This window comes from Eschscholzia californica, unplaced genomic scaffold (assembly GCF_041429995.1).
Source record: "Eschscholzia californica isolate CP2 unplaced genomic scaffold, dmEscCali1.0.p SCAF_3, whole genome shotgun sequence".
Taxonomy (NCBI): Eukaryota; Viridiplantae; Streptophyta; class Magnoliopsida; order Ranunculales; family Papaveraceae; genus Eschscholzia; species Eschscholzia californica.
Genome location: NW_028238420.1, coordinates 61314201 through 61335097, shown reverse-complemented (window position 1 = coordinate 61335097; position 20897 = coordinate 61314201). Strand labels below are relative to the sequence as shown.

General features: G+C 36.0%; 4 protein-coding genes across 12 annotated transcripts; 2 read left to right on the top strand and 2 right to left on the bottom strand.

Annotated features, from left to right (window-relative positions):
• Positions 1 to 117: 117 nt before the first annotated feature.
• Positions 118 to 1221, top strand: LOC147552836 (putative F-box protein At1g32420). Its single transcript, XM_086668659.1, has one exon. The coding sequence runs from the start codon at positions 118 to 120 to the stop codon at positions 1219 to 1221; it is 1104 nt and encodes a 367-aa protein (XP_086524785.1).
• Positions 1222 to 2040: 819 nt separating this feature from the next.
• Positions 2041 to 5109, bottom strand: LOC147552835 (ubiquitin-conjugating enzyme E2-17 kDa). The gene is made up of 4 exons (XM_086670982.1): positions 4826 to 5109; positions 3273 to 3400; positions 2584 to 2688; positions 2041 to 2320 (listed from the first exon to the last, which is right to left on the bottom strand). The coding sequence occupies exons 1-4, from the start codon at positions 4893 to 4895 to the stop codon at positions 2177 to 2179; spliced, it is 447 nt and encodes a 148-aa protein (XP_086527108.1). The 5' UTR covers positions 4896 to 5109; the 3' UTR covers positions 2041 to 2176.
• Positions 5110 to 7475: 2366 nt separating this feature from the next.
• LOC147552834 (putative inactive receptor kinase At4g23740) lies at positions 7476 to 13360 on the bottom strand. 4 transcript variants are annotated; one of them, XR_015237070.1, is made up of 5 exons: positions 13216 to 13333; positions 11326 to 12841; positions 9582 to 10248; positions 8073 to 8457; positions 7476 to 7705 (listed from the first exon to the last, which is right to left on the bottom strand). XR_015237070.1 is itself a non-coding variant. In XM_086666710.1 (4 exons), the coding sequence occupies exons 2-4, from the start codon at positions 12557 to 12559 to the stop codon at positions 7690 to 7692; spliced, it is 1917 nt and encodes a 638-aa protein (XP_086522836.1). In that variant the 5' UTR covers positions 12560 to 12841; positions 13216 to 13333; the 3' UTR covers positions 7476 to 7689. The 4 variants fall into 4 exon arrangements, 2 of the variants coding, with proteins under 2 accessions (XP_086522836.1, XP_086522835.1); XR_015237069.1 differs by having other exon boundaries at positions 11326 to 13360; XM_086666710.1 differs by lacking the exon at positions 8073 to 8457.
• A 2819-nt stretch (positions 13361 to 16179) lies between these two features.
• Positions 16180 to 20529, top strand: LOC147552833 (hAT transposon superfamily). Of its 6 annotated transcripts, none has more exons than XM_086667782.1 (5): positions 16498 to 16556; positions 17299 to 17334; positions 17711 to 17766; positions 17865 to 19363; positions 20073 to 20529. In XM_086667782.1, the coding sequence occupies exons 4-5, from the start codon at positions 18190 to 18192 to the stop codon at positions 20471 to 20473; spliced, it is 1575 nt and encodes a 524-aa protein (XP_086523908.1). In that variant the 5' UTR covers positions 16498 to 16556; positions 17299 to 17334; positions 17711 to 17766; positions 17865 to 18189; the 3' UTR covers positions 20474 to 20529. The 6 variants fall into 6 exon arrangements, with proteins under 6 accessions (XP_086523905.1, XP_086523903.1, XP_086523908.1 ...); XM_086667781.1 differs by lacking the exon at positions 16498 to 16556 and adding an exon at positions 16607 to 16824; XM_086667779.1 differs by having other exon boundaries at positions 16180 to 16556; positions 17708 to 19363.
• The last annotated feature ends 368 nt before the right edge of the window (positions 20530 to 20897 follow it).

The following is a 20897-nucleotide window of genomic DNA, read 5'->3' as shown; positions in this document are numbered from 1 at the left end:
ACTACTGACAAATTTCCTAAATTCCTAATCAGACGGGATACCTTCCTTGCTTAAATCTTTGTTCTCAATGAAACCCTAGTTTCCTTCCCCATAATACTCTTCCTACTTCCTCTGACAATGAAGGTGAAAGCTTTTCCTTCCACTCGTAAATCTAATCTCAACCCTATCATCAACAACAATAAATTCAAGAAGAAAAAGAGAGGTATTGCTTTATCAGACCCTCCAATTAATAGTAGTAATAATATCAGTGGTTGTTTTGTTCTTGAAGAGGATTTCGTAATATATGAGATACTAACCAGATTACCAGTTAAATCACTTCTTCGTTTCCAATCCGCCTGCAAATTATGGTATTCCATCATTCAAAGAGATCAAAACTTTATTGATATACACCTTACCCGATCAAAATCACGTAAACCTAGTCTTTTTCTCTTCACTGGACCGCCAACAATTTGGTGGCCAAGTTCTTGTTTATTCTTGACAGGTAACATAGTTGAAGCTTGCAGAGAAGAAGAAGAAGAAGAAGAAGAAGAAATAAGAACAGTAGCAGCTTCCATTGACACCATAGAAACCACATTGTCGTTCCATCCTAGTAAACTGACAAACTCCGTCAATGGTTTGATTTGTTTTATTAGTGACTCAAAAGCCATTCGTTTATACAATATCAGTACTCGGGAAGAATCAATATTATTAGAGGAAAAAAATGTTGATGACTTACATAAAACACACATAAACTATCAATTTGGATATGATCCTACTTCTAATGAATACAAATTGGTCCGTATCTTGTTGATTGTTATACGCAATAATAATGGATACCATAAGTATAATGTTTGTGAAGTGTTGACAGTTGCAGGGACCCGAGTCAGAGAAACCACTACTAATAATAGGTTTAACAATTGGAGGAAGATCGATGAATTCCCACCTCATCTAGTGACTTGGGGTTGTCCTTTTGTTTATGTGAATGGTACTATGTATTGGAGCACTTGGGAACTTAAATATGGTGGGAAATTGCTCGGTGAAGATCATCCACCTACATATATAATTGCATTTGATGTTGGAAGTGAGAAGCTTAGAACTATTCCAGTCCCTAATTTCATACTTGATCAAAGCTCTCCTAATCCAAACGTTGATTTATTAGAAGTGGACGGACGCGTAGCTCTTCAAATTAAGATGAGCAGTTACATTGTGAAGTTGTGGGTATTTGATGATGACAAGAAATAAAATACGACAACATCTAGTAACCAAAAATGGAGTGAAGTCACTATCACCTTGCCTTTCTGTTGGGAAGGATATCAACGTGTTCATCTTCAATACGTATTTAATCAGATAATCATAAGAACTTACAACTATTATGGTCTCGCGGCAGCATGGAATGAATATGGAGAGATAAAGAAGCAGAAGAAGGAAACAAGAAATGTCAATCTTTATTCTTTCGATTGGAAGAAAAATAGATTGACTGAGTTCGGAATTGGAGGAATCCCAAACAAGATTCTAATTCGACATCTCCGTTTAGCTTCTGTATGTACTGCGTTAGTGGAAAGTCTTTTACATGTTAAATAGGAAATCTTTTTGCCGATAAATAGGGATTGAACGTATTCTTTCTGTTCATTTTAAGAGTTAAATTCAGCCCATCAAACCCCACACTTCAATCAGTCTGTGTATCTCTCAGAATTATTTATTTTCTTTCTCCCATTAATTATTTTTTTGTATCCAAATTTATATATATATATATATATATATATTCCCTTCGAGATGATGGTGGTGGAACAGTGGTGGCCATGGGACATTTCTTTATCCCAACATATTTTACCTCCTCGAGGAGATCACCGGTGAAGGTGAACAGTGGCAGTGGGTAGTTTTCCTAGTAGTAATTGAGGTTCGATGGTAGCAAAATTATTCAGCATAGACGTCTAAGCTATAGTGTTATATTGTTATACCAATATATCATTATATCTCCGTCAATATAATCTTGCTATATTCTTGAACATGATGGAAAATAGTTGCACCTACCTCCGGAAAGAGATAGGTCACTTAAAACAATTGAAACATGAAGTTTTCTAGTTTTAATGGAGAAATAAATTCCACAAAGCCAAGTATTCAAATCATATTAATCATCATCTTTATATGTTTAATTGTGAATGACCCATATATCAGTAAAAGAAATGAAGGGAAGAACTCAGCCCATGGCATACTTCTGGGTCCAGCTTCGAGCAGTGGTCTCGTACTTGCTACGGTCAGTTTTGTACATATGAGCAATCTCTGGCACCAATGGATCGTCTGGGTTCGGGTCCGTCAGCAAAGAGCAGATCGAGAGCAGCACCTGAAAAAAAAACTATGATTAACACCTGTATTCTTACAATTATTCAATGAAAATTTTTTCCGTAAACAAAAAGATTACACCCGGGAGAAGGTTTACACGATTATAACATGTAAAAGCTAAATTCTGTGATCAGGTAAGGATGTAATAAATGGTAAGTAAAACCAGAGAACCACAATCAAGAGAAGGGCATAGGTGAAATAGAAATGCAGTGCTTGAGAATGCATGATAAGATGATATGACTATGTAAATTATAGAATTAGTACTTTCGAAATGGTCAAGGCAGGGCTCCATTGCTCCTTCAAGATGTCAAGACAGATGCTACCATTGCTGTTGATATTGGGGTGGAAAACCTTGGTCCTGAACGCAACCTGCAAGTAGTATTCAAAGGTTATTAAGAAGATAGATTCTCATGCCTTAAATTACTAGCAAGTTTTACTAAATGACATTCAGGTGGAAGTGTATAAGTATTTAAGAAGTCTAGTCATATATAAGAAATTGCTCTTTACATAAGAGTTACCCCAATTTGTGCCTATTTTTACTTCTAAAATTTCCAACTCAATAACCTGATGTATCGTAACAAGATAGAATTTGAATTAGCCCAAGGGTAACACCCACAATTTTTTTTTAGAAATCTATCTTTAAAACATACTTAGAATATTGGCAAGCTGTCCACAGTTTAATATTTTGTATATTATGAAGGTCGGAGTAGTGAAGAAAAACGTTCTTTCATTTTGGGTACAAGCATAATTAGTAATTTAGCAGAAGAGGACACTCATATGATAAAAGTAGCAGTTAAAAATTAAAGTGCTATTAAACGGATTACAATGTACCCGTACGGAACCGACAATCTAACTTTAAAGTTACCATTAAAGTCAAGGAGATGGTCGAACGGGAAGATGTTTCATGTAGATGATGATAATTGAATGAATTAGAAGTTTCATTAATGGGTTACCTTAGGTGGCTTAAATGGATAATCCGGAGGAAAATGAATGGTAACGAGAAAAACACCCCCTGCGTAAGGACTGTCAGGTGGACCCATAATTGTTGCTTGCCAGTGAAACATGTCTTCAGCAACTGGACCTGTAAAATAGCAACAAACGTTAAGCTAAATGAACGACTAATAGCAAAAAACGAGATCATTACTCTGCCAACCTCTTGTACTTGTCACAAGGTTTTCGTTTCTCAAGGCTATATAGATGGAAAATAATTAATTCTTTTATGATCTCATGTAATACGCGGACTAGGGAGAAAGCACACAAAATAAATAAATTGAAGCTGTCAAGTTTGTCAATGGTATGTCTTTTAAGAACGAAATTTCTTTGACGAGAGTGAATGCAACTGATTAATGCGCGAGTGGGTGCCAATCTAGTGGAGGCAGAGTCTATGTGCACCGATCGTGTTTCATTAAGCAGCACTTTAACGGGCATGTTCAATAGAGGTAAGGTTAAACGACCCTCAAATATCCACTGATACCACGGATTATGTGCATTGGTTGTAATGATTCAGATGACCCTCAGTAGCACCAATAGTCCAATACTACGGACTCAATACAAAGATTTTAGTCTAGTCCAAAAGAACGATTCAGGGGGAACTCCTCTACCTTTTTTTTTTGTTAAGGAGGGGAACTCCTCTACTAAGATACAAAAACGTCGTACCTACCCGACTTTTATCACAAGGCTCGTAACCACCGACAGAGAAATTAAATTAATGGTGTGTTTGGTTGCAAGATTCCTAAGTAGGATTCCTATTAAAAGTGGAATTTAGTAGGAATCATGAATCCTTGGTCTGTTTGGCTACCAAGAATCCTAGGACTCTTGAATCCTAAGGATTCCTAATTCCAAAATTTGTATTGGACCAAAATCCCACCCTACCCCGTAGGATTTGCTAGGATTTTGGATTAATGAACCTAAATTTCAAACTTAAAATCAACAAAAAAAATATTTCCTTCTACAAAATCATTATTTTTTTTCAAAATCATTGTTTTTTTCAAAAATCATATTTTTTCTAAAGACTTTTAAAAATACTCAAATAATAATAAATCATAGTATTCTTAGTTGCCAAACAAGCCAAAAAATATTACTTGGATTCATGAATCCGTTGAATCATGAATCCCAAGGACTCATGAATCCGCGGATTCATGATTCCGCCATCCAAACACACCATAATAGAATATAGATTTGATCCTAACACACGATCATCTAAGAATATGAAGCAAACAGATAGATCTGATCTTATTAGTCATGTGAGAGGAATCAGGAAAAATATCATATAAAAATGTCATCTTTTCCTCTTCTACCTTTCGGAAATTCTCTATTATACAACCAAAAAATACTGTATCTTCGTAATTAGTTCAAATCAATATCATCAACATCACTAAATCAACAAAATAAATACCTAAAATCAGCTATAATTAACAATATTCCATGAAATTCACAGATCAATGATAGATATGAGTGTATAATACAGAATTTTCGAAATTAAACAGAGAATGATAGAAATAGTTACCTGCGCTACAAGAAGTAGGTGGATCTTTCTGAAGATCCTTGAGTTCTTTCAAGATCCGTTTGGAGGCCATGGATGAAACCCTAGTTTTTTCGAGACCCTGTGGTAACGTTGAGAAGCCAAATGATGAGAGGAGAAGATAGCGAAGTAAATGTAGAATTTTGGAGCGGTATTTTCTTTTATAATATCAAGGCCATACTCAAATCCGTAAATTTGTTGGTTTGGGGTGTCATGATGCAAGCACTATGGACATCCACAAATTAGGTCATCACCAAAACAAGCTACAGAGCTCTTGTTGGAGTAATATGGTTTTAATAAAAAAAAAAAGTAATATGGTTTTTCTCATAACTATTAAGTATAAATGTTGAATTTTCAACGGAAAAAAAGGTTATAAATGTTGAAAGTTGTTTTCAATAGATGTAATTATGAAAAGATTAAGGACTCTCTAATTGAACATTCTACGTAAAACGCATGTAAAAATTGGAAAGATAATCAGAAACGTTGTTTCCCTTACAAAGACGTATTTGATTTCATTTGAACAATTATTTCAGTTTATAATTAATATTAGACACAAATGTAGATTGGGGAATCATGTTTAAAAATATTATATTATATCAGAGCTAAACGAAAAATATCTTTTCTGCGACACGAATGGTTATATTTAAGAGAACATGTCTAAATGAATATGAAATTAAAATGATAGCCTAGAAACCAAGCAAAGGGAAAGAATCCCAAATAAAATAAGTTTAATTCCAAGTTAGCCATCAATTTCTGCCTAATTAGAGAATTTAGCTCATATTTATCCACTATTTTGACTTGGCCCTCAAGTTCACTGTCAAACTCAACCGCCAATTTTTCTATTTTTACTTTCATTTCAATAGTTTTTCACCCTGCTCTCCTCATTCGTCGGGCAATCTTAACTAGAAATAATCTCTCTTCTTCTTCTCCCCCAACCACCACCACCACCGCCGCTACCATCATCTCTTTCTAAAGTTTTTATGGCGTTCTGAGTACAACTAATCAAGAATATGTTGGGGCAGCTGGTGCTAAACAGAAGAATTCAATTATTAGATAACGTTGCTGAGGTGTAATAGTTTACTAGAAAATACAACACAATTTCTTAAGCTTGATACCACAATATTAATGTCTCGATCGTATATTTAAATTTTGAAATTTTAACGGTTGACAATGGCTACATTTGGAGACAATTTAACCATTGTCTTGTTTAAATTAAAATTAGAAGAGACACATTGGTTGAATTAAAAATAGAAGAGATGTATGTTTGGAGTTATGTCTATTTAATTAGTCACCATTCATCTTATAAATACTTATGCAGATTCCTCCAGAATCAATAAAAAAATTATTTTTAGAGTTCGCATTAGAGGTTAATTCTAAGCGTTTAAAAGAGTTCTTTACGTACTTAGCTCAAAGTTTCTTGAAGATAAACGTGTTACATTTCAAGAAGGTAAGACGGCATTCAACAAAATATAGAAGGTAAGACAGTTTCATTCAGGGAAACGCTTCGTAATATAACTCGGTTGAGTACCAATTAGTGGGACGAATAACGTCTGAGTGTACTCAATATTCAACTCACTCATAAAACTCCTACTCACTATTGTTAAGTTTATGTAAACTCAAATTTAATAGGTGGATCGGTAAAGTAATTAGTGGATCAATTTAGCAATAAGTTATTTTCTTTAATGGAGTTCATGACTAAGCGCGTTGGGGTCATGTTAGTACTAGTCATAGTCCTGGATTAAAATTTTGGTCTATAAATAGACTTGAATTTGCGGTTTAATTTCAAGTGAAGTGATCAAATTCAATTACTAGTCTTTCTTTGTTCTCCTTTGTTTGTGCCAACAAATTATATTTTTTCTCATCATTCGAAAATTAAATACTTTTAACTTCTAGAAACTGTTTAACTTATTGGTATAATTCGAATGAAATTACCATCTAATTGTATATTCGGAAAAGGATGAGTAACAAATTTCAACGCTAACTTGATTTCTCATTAAACATATCAGATTTGAGACTAATGTTGGACATTTTAGTCAGCGTCTAAGCGGTATAACTTTATAAGGTTGGATTTATTAGGGTAATGTAAGTGGGTTGTCCTAACATGTTCTTATTAGACCATTCACTAGTCCAAATTCGATAGTTTTCATTTGCCAACAACTACTTGGTAAGTTGGTTGTGCATCTACTTCAAAAGCCCAGAAGAGGTCACTAGTTCAATTCCTTTCATGCCATCAAGATAGTTTTAAGGGTCTTTATATAGTCTTTAGGACTCAAGATGATCTACGATGATGGTAGTTATAGTGCTTATTCAATTCATGAATTTGTTCATGATGTGTCCATGACTGCTATATTGATTGTAATGATTCTTAAAATCCATGTAAAAGAAAAACAACTCCGATAAACCCGTTTAGCTGGACACAAATGAATCTGAATCAATAAAACTTTTCTTTACACCCCCGCCAAGGTCGAGTTATATAGATAATATGATGATCGAACGGTGAAAGTAGTATGCAGTAACAATGACATGTCAATAACAAATTCTCAAGCACACTTTTATGTAGGTGTTAGGATAACCATGTCAATTCATTTCGTTGTGCGAATTAAAAGTTATATAGCAGTGCTGAATAGAAACGAGGTGATATAACAGTCATCTTACATCTTACACGAAAAAAACCATTTTACATGTTTAAAACTTCAAACCATATTCATGTGTTTTATGTCTGTTCTGGATAGAGGGTAAGAAAAGAGTAGAAAAAAGAGGAAGAGAAGTACAATTAAGGGCAAGTCAAACTTTATCATCTATATCCTTTAAGCCTTTACCTCTCTCGCTTTCGAGGAAACTTGTCCTCCTTAGTGTAAGTTGATCCTGCAATTTAAAAAACAAATTTCAATTTTACATATGATGAAGAAAGAAAATAATGAGTTAAACTAAAGTCTAGTTAGCTGTGATTCTTGCCATAATGTTTTACCAAACAAAAACCCATCTTTCGACACCTTAAATATGTCATGGATATCAGAAATTAGACAAACATTGAAGTCATTCAACATCATCAACATGGGGTTCGATCAACATATAATGCAACGATATGGCATTCAATGTATTTATTTTAATTGGGTGTTAGAGTTCTCCTGCGTCAGTTGTGGAACGGTGAACGGGTAATGACTGTAAAGAAAATTTTAATTTCTAAAAGTACAAGAAGCACTGTTACGAAAATAACATGAAATTCACTTACAAATCGAACAATGTGACGGAGCATTTTGAGATATCACCACTATTAACATTCTTCAAGTTCACCTTCTCACATTTTACCTTAATACCCATCATCCCCACTTTCAATTTCTCCAAACCTACCCCAACCTTGGTCCGAACCTCCACATTAACCTCGAAATCTTTGCTTCGGAGGTGACGTTTCAACTCTGTCCCAGCGTCGTCATCAATCAAAGCATGATTCACCTTTGTCTCAAACTTCAATATAGTCGTATTCTTACGAACCTGAGTGAACTCTGGTATGGTTGCCGAACCTAAATCAATATCATCTTTAATACCCATCCGAACCTCAGTCTGACCGTAATAGAAATCTATTTTGCTATTAGGATTTGTGGCTTCAAAAGTAACGTCTGTTATAGAATCAAGGAAAGTTCCATCAGATGTAACAGAGACGTTAAGTTTAGGGGTTTGAAGTGATTGTATATGAAAAATAGGGACTTTTGGGTCAAACCAAACATAAAACAGAGCACCAAAAACAAATAGAAGTAAGATAATGAGGAAAATTAAACTACAACAAAAACAGAAACAACAACAAAAACAATTCTTGCGCTTGGGTTTTGAGTGAAAAGATGGAGGAATTTGAGATATTGGAATTCCTGGTTTTTGATTTTGTGGTATTTGTGAATTTGGATCTCTGAAACCTGGAGGTTTTTTCAAAGATGGGTTTGATGATGGTTGAGCCATTTGATTTCTAATTTGGATTCAAATGAAAGAAGAAAATGTAGAATTTTTATGGATATTTGCAGGTTTAGAGAGACATTTTGCAAGTTTTGTGTGGTATTCCTTTTCAAATTGAGTTAGGGTTTTGGAGGAATTGAGCAGGGAAGAAGAAGGAAATTCATGAAAAGCTGAAATTAGTAGAAAAAACAGATAGATATCAGTCCGAAATTTATGAAGAACGGTCGATTTGAGAGAGAGAAAACTGGGTGAAAGTTGGAATTGTGGGAAATAACGGTTTCCAGGGAATCATGAACTATTTTTGAACAATTTACTTTTGTATTCATAGGCTTATAAGTTATATAACCGATACGAAATAGAAACGAACCGTTATCTTCCGTTTTTTTCAACCTTCATATTGTTCATGCAGTTCCTGAGTCAGTTTTCAAAATCACATTTTTGTTTCAGAATGAATTAACAATCACAAGGTTAGAATTCTTAGCTGAATTCGTTTCTCTCGGATTGGCTGAATCAGGATCGTCCGAATCTAAACTAGAAAATGGATCCAACCAAAATTAACCCAGAACAATGAGTCACGCGAATTAGATATTCTAATATCTGACTCGAGTCAGACATCGTTCATCACAACAAATTCAATTCAAGAAAAAAAAAAAATAACAAGTGAACACATAAGATTTCAGAACCTTGGTTCCACCTAAGTCCTAACCACTCAACTATTCATGCAAAATCAATTCAAAAATACCACACAAATATATTTAGGATCAAGAAAATAAAGTTATAGAACTGATTCGCTTACTTTGAAGAAGATGGTGTATCAGGTGGTGGTGGACCTGATGGTAGTGGTGGTGGTGGTGGTGGTGGAGTTGAAGTTTCGGAGGAAGGTCTAGTGCCAGTATCAATCCGTCGGATATCTTCCACCATTTTCACCACATCTATGATTTTCGGTCTCTGATCAGGAATTTTTGATACACAAGTCATCGCTATCTGTAACATCTCAACCATTTCTTCTTCAATATTTGGATACCTCATTAATTCTATATCGAATACTTCTGCAGTCCATTCTTCTCGAACAACAGACTGAACCCATCGAACCAAATGAACAACTTCATCACCACCATTGGCATAAACTGGAGATTTCCCCGTTAATAATTCAAGGAGGAGAACTCCATAACTGTAAATATCAGATGGTTGGGTTGATTTTTTAGTATCGGTTATTTCTGGAGCTCGGTACCCTGTTGCTCGAGTCACAGGTCGAGAAACTGAAGTTATTAGTGTACCAAGACCTAGGTCTGAAACACAACCATAGTTTTGAGAGTTGAGGAAAATATTCGAAGATTTTATGTTCCCATGGACGAGTTTTCCGTTGTTTTCTGTGTGTATACACGAGATTCCTCTAGCTGCACCAATTGCGATTTTTAATCGAGTTTCCCAATCTAGTGGAACTCTATCTGCTCCTCTTTTTGCTGCAAAATATAGAAACAAACTCAAATAAATATGAAATTTATACCGTTATATTCTTTTGGTACATATGAGATGACAAAGTAGTTGATTAAAATGAGCTCATATTTTGACAAGACTCTAGCTTGTAGACCTTAAGCTACCAAAGTTGGTGATTTCGAGCTATTGTGGTTTGAAGTTGAGATGATCGAGTATAATAACTAATTCTCGGACGAGTTCTGTGATTGCATAGCTAATTCAGCTTTCTCCTAGGTCAGGCTAGGATCCTTCACATCCCACAGTGTCGTTACTTCCCAAGCTATACATCTCTTCAGACTGGCAGAGAAAACTGCACTGGATGAACAAGAGAAAGAAGCTATTCCCTCGACCAGTTTCATACAGGTAAAAATGCAGCATTTGATACTTAGGACTTGGGATCTAGATGTCCAATATGGGTTTTGCCGTTTAGCTTGTCTGTTTAAATGGGCCACAACAGGCCATTCCTTGGCTACCCCGATCCATTGTAAAACACTAATAAGCTGTCCAGTACTTGACGTCACAAGCAACTTTTAGATCACAAAATGACCATCCTTTTCACTCTTCTTCCCTTTCAAGTCATGTTATGCCATGATACAGTTAGTAAGGCATGGCTGAGGATACTAAGTATTTGGTATCTCACATGATACCAAAACTCAGTTATTGACTTGTGAGGTAATTCCACTTATAAAATGTATGTTCAGGAAATGTCTACCGTTAGCCAATTTGCTCGAAATATTTAAGCACTATCTCGTTTCCCTGCAGTTTAAGATCTATCTTGTTCCCTGAACTAATGTTGCAGCTAACTAAACGAACATGAAGACATAATAGCTTATCATGTTCTTCATGTCCCCAGATGATAATACTTACCTACATCTAATTCAAACAGATTAATATACCCGAAAGAAAGTATGAGATGCGACCTAATGTGGATGATAATCATGCCAAAGTAACATCAGACTACTACTTTCTAAAGTGAATAATTTGTTCACAAATCTCAAGATTTCCTGTAATTTAAACAAAGTTGAATGGGAATTCTAAAAATAGAGGTATAGAGAGAAACATACCATGTAACAATGCGGATACACTGCCCTGACTGTAGTAATCAGAAACCATTAGCTTCTCTTCCTTTGAATAATAATACGCCCTCAAGGGAGCTACATTTTCATTCCTAATCCTACCAACTAACTCCATTTGCTGCTCGAATTCTCGCTTGCCTACACCGACCTCCTTCAACCGCTTTACTACCACCGTGGTTGCATCCTCAAGAACTGCCTTATAGGCAGTTCCGAACGTCCCTTTCCCAAGAACTTCCGCAGAAGCTCGCAATAAATCCTCCAGATCAAATGCATAATTAAAACCCTCGAAGAAAATAAGTTTATTATTACCGTCTTTGCTTCCTTGAATTACTTTATCCGGTGAATTTTCACCTTTCTGCAACTTCCCCAAAGGACCATTGTCACCTTTGCCTTTTACGCAACAAACCAGTAGTAGAAAAATAAACGCCAGCAATCCTAGAACAGAAGCACCAATTATAATACCCAATAGTGCAGATTCTTTGAGCTTTTTTCCATGTTTATGATGTGCGGGCTTAGGTATCGGTGGAAAAGCAGGCGATTGAGTGGGAGAGAGTAAAAAGGAAATATTGTTCCCTGAAAATACTGAAGTTTCAAATCTCTTTAAAGATTCAGGTATAGTTCCGGTAAGATTATTATTGGCTAGGTTTATTTGTTGGAGGCTTGGGAGGCTGAAATTGGGTATTTCACCAGAAAGTAAGTTATTTGCGATATTCAAATACGTAAGCTGAGTGAGATTCGAGATAGAAGAAGGAATACTGCCATTGAAGAGATTGTGTGAGAGATTAACAACAGTGAGATTGTTCCAAACGGAGAAATTCGAAGGCAATGCACCAGAGAATTGGTTAAATTGAAGATACAAGAAAGACAGGTTTTTCAAATTGTAAAGTTCAGAAGGGAAACTGCCATGGATTTGGTTTGATCTAAGACTAAGAATTTGAAGTGCAGTTAATCGATTAAGAGTGTTGGGAGGGATCAAACCTTGAAACCCTAATCCAGGCAATCGAATTGCGATAACTCGAGAACTATCTGGACTACAAGTAACTCCAGTCCAATTAGTACAAACATTTGAGTTTGGATTCCAGTTGAGATCTCGTGTACGAGGAAAATTATAGAAAAAATCAAGCAAAGCTGCTTTATCTTCAATTGGTTCAGCAATCACAAAAGATAAAACCGATCCGAATAGAAAAATCAAAGAGAAAATGAACAATGAATCCATCTTCATTTTGATTTTGACTTGAAAATTGAGATTTTCTTATGAAAAACTAGTGTTTATGAACATCTAAGGGGGGATATACAAAATATACGAAGAAATTGTAGTAAACACTCGATTTCAAGACTGATTTCCGTTTAAATTCTAGCCGTTACTAAATTTTTCTTTCAATGATCGAACTCCGTTGAAAAAAAAGCTCTTAATTGTTACCTTCTTCTTCTTTACGCCGAGACTCAGTGAACTTCAGCTCTGATTCAGAATCGGTGAAGATCAAACAACTCTGTCTTTCTCTCTCTACAAAGATAAATCTGATGATGAAGATCAAACTCAATTTTCATCACAAATCCATCTTCACAGTGGTATAAACAGATTCAAAATAACAAAGCATTAATTGTTCTTCTTCTTCAGTACGATTAGATTGATCAGAACAGCTGTTTCTTTTTTTTTGCAGAATAACATTCAATGATTTCTCTGACGAGTTATTTGCTTGTAAAATTGACAATCTTAAGAAACAAGCATTGAATAATCATTGAATGAAGCAGTTGAAAAAAAAAATAAAAGATTAAAATATTTTGCGTATAAACAGCAAGATTTTGCATGTGAAGAGAGAGATAAATCCGGAATCAGGAATATATTTTAGAAGAAGCCGTAGAGTAATGGAGTTTCACCTTAATGACCTCGATAAGCAGATACCTCGAAGAAGATAAAAAAAAAACCAGTTAAATCGCCATTAGTTAGAGCTCTCTTTTTCTCTTTAGAAGAAAAGCTTGTTACCCTTTTAGGGTTAACTGTTCTGCTACACTGTTATTTGATCTGTACAGTCAGATTTAGAGTAGGTGTGGTTTTGACCGTTGGATATGATGGTGGGTTGACGTGGATGCCAAATCAGCAAGTGACTAAGGTGGGTCCTACGGGGGTGGTTAGTGTGAGAGTTTGTCGTTTTCTTATGCTTGTGGGGTTGGAGATGGCTATTATTGGAGGAACAATGAATTTATTAGGGAAAAGTCATTGTCAGGTCAAACATGGGGAACATTTATACTAGATTTTTTTTTGCTCGTTACCTCATGGGCTTTCGTTTTCAAATCCAACCCCCCTTAAGTGCTTTGCAACAAAAGTAAAAAAAACTCGACCTAAGTGGATGTCGTTGAGTGTCCAAAAAATATAGTTGTATTAATACGGTTAGGAAGTCATCGGGCCGACTCGAACAACCTAGGTGTCAAGGCTCCAAGTGGGCGGGAAGTTTGGTCTTAGCTAGTAGGAGTGTCTGAGATAGGAGATGGGGTACTGCTGGACCTGCACAAGAGAAACTAGAGTAATAAAATCCAAGGACATTAGATGGTGTCAGCCAAAGAAATTCTCACAGTCAAGATAACAACCAAGTATTATAGGAGACTCATGGACGGACCCCTTCACGTATGACTCTGCATAACCTTCTTGTATGACTCTGCATAACCTTCTCGTGTGACTAGCTAGATGAGAGATGATTGGAGTATAAGACTCTAGCCGAAACCTTCTTGTATGGTTGGCTAGATGAAAGATGATCAAAATATAATCAGAGTTTCGCTGCACTGACCGCAAACCAAGTATAAATGATTTTCAAGTGAGAGTGTCTGAACGCTCTGCAAGAAGGAGACTTTTTCTATTTTAGCATAAAAAAAATGAAGTAATAACGAGTGAGTTAGAGAGATATCGATAGATAGAGAAAGAGAAAAAAAAAGAGAGAGAAAAAAGTCAGAATTCTTTAGTATCTGATAAGTCTGACAAGAGAACTAACGGTGACAGAAAAAAGGAGTCAAATGAGAACGACAGACAATATCCAGGCCTCCAGGGCAATTGATAGTCTATTTATTGTCCGTTTGATATGCGAGAAAATATGATGGGAAAGAAAGGCAATACGGGAGAAAATATGATGGGTAAGAAAATGCCTTTCTTTCCCATTAGAAAGAAAATGGATTTCTTACTCAAAGTCAAATTTTAGGCGTTTCATAAGAAGGTGAGAAAAAGAGTGTCTTCAGACAAATGTTTATTAATTATGTTTTATTTATTAATTGGGTCTTTAACCAATATATTATGTTAGGCATTTAAGGAGGTGTATTTAGACAAATGTTTATTAATTAGATTTTATTTATTAATTAGACCTTTAACTAATATATAAATGCTAGGCACTTAAGGGGTGCCTTTAGAACTTAAGGGGAGTGCCTTTAGAATTTCAGCTTATTTATTAATTCGGTTTTATTTAGTAATTGGACAGAGATGAACAGAAAGAGTTACGGTAGGAGAGAAATAGAGAGAGAAAGTTATGGGAGGAGAGTGTTATGGGAGGAGTGATAGAGTGAGAAATCAACTTTCCCATCTAAAAGGTGGAAAAAAAATTAGACCATCTGCACACTTTTTTTTCTTAGGAAATCGATTTTCTTATTCAAAGTGGCCAAGAAAACTGATTTTCTTGAAAAAACGACTTTCTTAGGTGTTGTTTGTTTTTTTTTTTATACGTCTGAATCTGAATTTGCTAAATATGAATTTACTTGATTATTTTGCAAATTGAATGTTTGTTTTTTAAATCTGAATTACTAAGTCTGAGTTAGAATTTTGACATTTATACCCCTATTTGATATTTTTGACAAACAAACCCTAATCTCTATTTCTCATCCTCCTCTCTTGTCTAAATAAATTGAAACCCCAATCCCTTTTTCTCTCTCTCCATTTTTCTGCCCTCTCTAACAAGATCCGGCGAATGAATTCCGGTGATGGAGGTCCGACGAGGTTAATCTCTCTCTCTCTCTTTATGTCTCTCTTCTTATCTTTATCTCTTTCTCTCTCTCTCTCACTCGCAACCTTCTCTTTCTCTCTGTAACAGAGTGGCAAAAATCCTAGATCTCTCTCTCAACCGATCTTTCATTCTCTCTCTCTCTCTCCCTCCATAAACCCTTCTCCAAAAACCATCAATAGATCGCCCTCCCTCTCTCTCTATAACAGATCGACAAAAACCCTAGCCGAATCTCTCTCAGTCCTCTCTCACTAATAAATCGACAGAAACCCTAGTCAAATCTCTCTTTGTCAATCTCTCTATCTAGCAGATCTCGGAAACCTTCGCTAGATGTACTCTGATGTGGTTCGGTTGATGGTGGTGATGGTACTCTGTGGTGGTGGTGGTGATATGATCTATGGTGTTGGTGGTGATGTTGTATGTGTTGGTGGTGATGATGTTGTAGGTGTTGTTGTTGGTGGTGGTGCTGGTGGTATTGCCGGTGGTGGGGTCCTCTAGCGGTGGAGGCTTTTGGTGGGTTGAGACAAAAAAATTAAAATAAAAGGGCAGAAAAGTCATTTTGCATATTTCAGAAATTATTTCACTTTTTCAGACTTGTTCTGAAGTCTGAAATATTTGAGGTTTTTTTCAGTCAATTCAGATTCTGACTAAATTCAGCCAAGCTTTCAGATTTTTCTAAATTCAAAAACAAACATCTGAACACAATTCAGATTTCAGATCTGAAAAAAATGAAAAACAAACAGCACCGTACTCACATTTTCACACGTATCAGGCGGATCCTTAGATCAATTGGTAGAAACCATGTTACAGAGGCTAAACGGCCTAGATTCATTAGTCAACCCGTAAGTGCACATAGACCTTTCTTGATTTCAAATTTGACGTTATTTTCAAGGCCTCAAACTTCATAAATACGAGACGAAAAGGAACTGAGTGAACCGAAAATTAAGCAAACCGGAGATGGGAAGATAAGAAACGATACCCTACTACGAACTACAGAACACCAAAACATAGTCCTCATACTTTCTCCTATTATTCCTCGAGATACTCTTCGAAGAAATATAAGATGGAGAATCAACGGTTAACATACTCACTTGCACAAGCTTACTATTAAACCTACTTTATGTTAACAAAGTTCCCAGACGAAACCCTAAATAATTACAACGATATCTCGCGAGATCGATTTCCTGCTTGGAAAATCAAAATTTCAATCGTGATAAATTTATCATCTTCTCAGACTTTCTGGTGAGATTTTCTCAACTCTTTTAAACTCCTGTTTTTTCGTTTCTCTTTTTAATCTTTATATTCAGAGCTCCTTGTATAATTCTATCTATTATGGGTTTAGGGGGATTTTAAGCATTCGATTGTTCTTTAATGTGTCTGGATTCTAGGGTTTGATTGAAGTACTTGGAGAAATGGGTTGTCAATTAAGTTCCCTAATGAGTTTAATTTATTGGGGTTTTGCTTAGTTTCTTGTTTAGAATGTAGTTTTGAAACTTTTACAAAATAAAAGGTTAGCTATTTTTTAGCTCAAAATTTTAGTACCCATTTAGATATTACATACTGTACAAAATTAGAAACAGTAATCTTCAATGTGGTAGCTCTAATGGTGAGAATTCACACTCATAATTTTGGTAGCTCTGCAACTACATGATTGTAAATGCATGACAAGAATAACATGCGGATCTAATGAAGAATGTACCAAGTTTCATTTAATCATGATGACAATATCAAATAAATCAACAATTAGATATCAAATAAACCTTCTAAGGTTATAAACAAGAGGAAAATGGACTTTCATGATGTGGGTAACTTGTTATAAGATATAGACTAGATATTCGAAGAATGCTCTGAAAAAGAGGTCCTAAGACTGCGAAAAGAAGCTCGAAGTTATTAGTAATAAGATGAGGACAATAGTTTACATGTATTGGTAGAAACTATGGGTTTAGTTGGAGTCCAATCTAATCTTTCACTATTTCATTTTCAGGTCACGTAGGAAGAGAACATTGTTCTTGCAATTTAAGTAAGTTATGTTGTACTTAACCTTTTCCGTTTCGCTATTTCTTATACTATACTACCCTGTTTGTTTCTTATAGTTAATACCTTAATAACCTCATATACTATGTACCATGTGGTTGTTTGCTTCTGCTTAAGATGTGTATGCCTAGCGATGATGGTGATGTTTGTCGTAGTTGCCAATCACGCTGAGTTAAAAACGACTTTTTTCACGATTAACGTATAACTCATATTAAATCTATTCGGAGTTTGGAGCTAATTGTGAATAATTCGTATTCTCAAAGTCGGGTTCAAGCATCTGAAATGTTTTTAGGTCATTAGTTGTTGTCTGAGAAGGCAAGGATTGGTTCACTAATAAGTTTCTCCTACTAATCTTCTAGCAGTGGTTCGAGAAAAAGATGTATGTTGGGAGTACTGTGAGAAATTAGAAGGAAACAAGGTAAGATGTAAATTTTGCCTTAAGGTTTTGAATGGCGGCATTAGTAGATTGAAACATCATTTATCTCGACTTCCAAGTAAAGGTGTTCATCCATGTAGCAAAGTTAGAGATGATGTGACGGATCGGGTAAGAACAATAATAGCATTAAAGGAAGAAGGCAAGGAAGCGACTAGTGTTAAAAAACAACGAATAGTAGAAACTAAACCCACTACAAATGTGGCTGTAAGTAAACCTCCCACCTCATGTGTTGAGCCCATAACTTCTCCGATATCAAGAATCTTCCCTTCCGGAACGGTGGGTGCACCCCCGCCGGTTGCACCACATTCATTATATGACAGGGAAGATGCAGAACGAAGTATTGCTTTATTCTTTTTCGAAAATAAGCTGGACTTTAGTATTGCCCGTTCTCCTGCTTATCAGTCGATGATCGATGCTGTATCGAAGAGTGGGTTTGGGTTTAGAGGTCCATCTTCTGAAGACCTCAAGACATCATGGCTTGAGAGGATCAAGAACGAAGTTAACTTACAATCAAGAGAAATCGAGGGAGAGTGGTCTGTCACTGGTTGCACGATTATAGCCGATACATGGACCGATAATAAATCAAGAGCTCTAATAAACTTCCTCGTTTCATCACCCTCTGGAACTTTCTTCCACAAATCTGTTGATGCTTCAACATATTTCAAGAATACGAAGTGTCTCGTAGATTTATTTGATTCAGTTATTCAAGATTTTGGAGCGGAAAATGTAGTTCAGGTCATCATGGATAATGCATTAAATTATGCCGCTGTTGGAAATCACATAATGCAGAATTATAGCACCATATTCTGTACCCCTTGTGCTTCCGGTTGTTTGAATTTAATCTTGGAAGACTTTTCGAAGATTGATTGGGTAAACAGATGCATCTTACAGGCACAATCTATTTCGAAGTTCATATACAATCACTCATGGGTGCTTAATCTAATGAAAAAGTTCACCGGGGGACAAGAACTTGTTCGTACTAGTATAACAAAATCCACTTCAAATTTTCTTTCTTTGCAGTTCATGTCGAAACAAAGATCAAGGCTGAAACATATGTTCAATAGTCCGGAATATACAACAAATCCTTCATATGCGAATAAACCACAGAGTATATCGTGTATGGCAATTCTTGTAGACAACGAATTCTGGAGGGCAGTGGACGAGGTTGTGGCGATTTCAGAACCTATACTTAAGGTGTTGAGAGAAGTTGCTGGCGGGAAACCCGCAGTGGGTTATATATATGAATCCATGACAAGAGCGAAGGAATCGATTAGAACATATTATATTATGGATGAGAATAAATGCAAAACTTTCTTAGACATAGTCGATAGACGGTGGCAAAACCAACTCCATTCACCTTTACATGCAGCAGCAGCATTCTTGAATCCGAGTATCCAATACAATCCAGAAGTGAAGTTTCTTGGAACTATAAAGGAAGAGTTCTTAAAAGTTTTGGAGAAATTACTTCCTACGCCAGAACTAAGACACGATATAACAACTCAAATTTTTGTATTTAAAAAATCGCAGGGCATGTTTAATTGTAATCTTGCGAAGGAGGCTCGAAACACGATCTCACCTGGTAAGTATAGTTTGCTCATTAAACCTCGTAGTAGAAGATTGTCGTTCTTTGCATCTACCATGGTATAAGGAAGGTCTTTTGAGGCGTTCCCCCCAGGAGATGCAAACAAAAATCATGAATTTCGAAATTTCAACATATTTTTCGTGAACTGTTTTCAGTTATCTTGTACTGCTACTGAGAGTCCAGGGGATTTTTCGTTTATGAAAACCCATTTCTCAGAGGAGCGCGTACTCTTGAAGCCTATATTTGATAGAAGAAATGATGAGAATAACCAATGCTAATGGACATGGTGATGTGAACCAGAAGGTTCATGTGCACCGAAGACCTCCCAGACTTGCGTTATAAGGTAGAACCTTGTCTTAGATATCAGCTAGGCGTTTTGGCTGAGCTCAATTGTCAAGTGAAAACCCCTGATACGTGGGCCAGTACCATGAAAAGAACCTTACACCATGTGGAATTTCGCCTGAGTTGGCGTGGGTGCTGATCATCAGGGGCAATACAGCTGGTACGGAGATGGGGTTATGCCAAATAGGCTTTACCGGAGTTCTATACCACAAAAACACAGTGAATTTTTGTATAATTGCTGCCCTCCTCCTTTGTTTCATACAATTCATGCATCTCTGAGTACGTTTATATATCTGTTGTATGATTTTCTTTTCTTTACGAACTAAGTTTTCTACTGAAATTTTGAAGAACCTATTACATGCAGGTATGTGGTGGGAACAATATGGTGATTCAGCACCAGGGCTTCAGCGAGTTGCAGTTCGAATCCTGAGTCAAGTTTGTAGTGTATCTACTTTTGAGAGGAATTGGAGTTCTTTTCAGCAGATACATTCGGAGAAACGCAATAAACTGGATAAAGAAACGTTAGGTGACCTTCTCTATATAAATTACAATCTTAAATTAACAAATCGAATGAAATCAAACCCATTAGAGAGTGATCCCATTTTAGTTGATGATATAGACATGACTTCAGATTGGGTTGAAGAAACTGAAAACCCTAGTTCAAGTCAGTGGCTAAGTTATGGTCAGGTTTTAGGTAGCACTGACATGAACTCAAGGCAGTTCCCTTCTATTTTTAGTGCTTCTAATGATAACATGTTTTTGTAATTGTAGCTTGTGTACCACAATGAGCAAGTTGTATCTTGTGCTGTTATATTTTTACATCCCTATGCTTTCTCTCGTTTGAATTATCTGCCCATTGATCTTTATCTAGGGAGTTAAGAGTTCATTAACACTTCAGATCTGCCAGGCCAGTAAATAACAGTAGCTAAGCCATACCAGATAGCTGAAGCTGATAATTCTGAGGAAAATGGTTGGGACGTGAATGGCCGCGTTGGCTATACATGGGCTGCTTGAATAGGTCATCAAATAGTACCCTCAGTTGCCTCTGTAACCCATGATCATTCAAAAGGTTGAAAACTACATCCATTTAAGAAAGTTTTTCTCTAACAACCACTTCCCCTCTGGAAATATTCTACTAGTATCTCTTGCTGTGGCTCCAAGGACAATATCAACAACCATAATTAAGTTT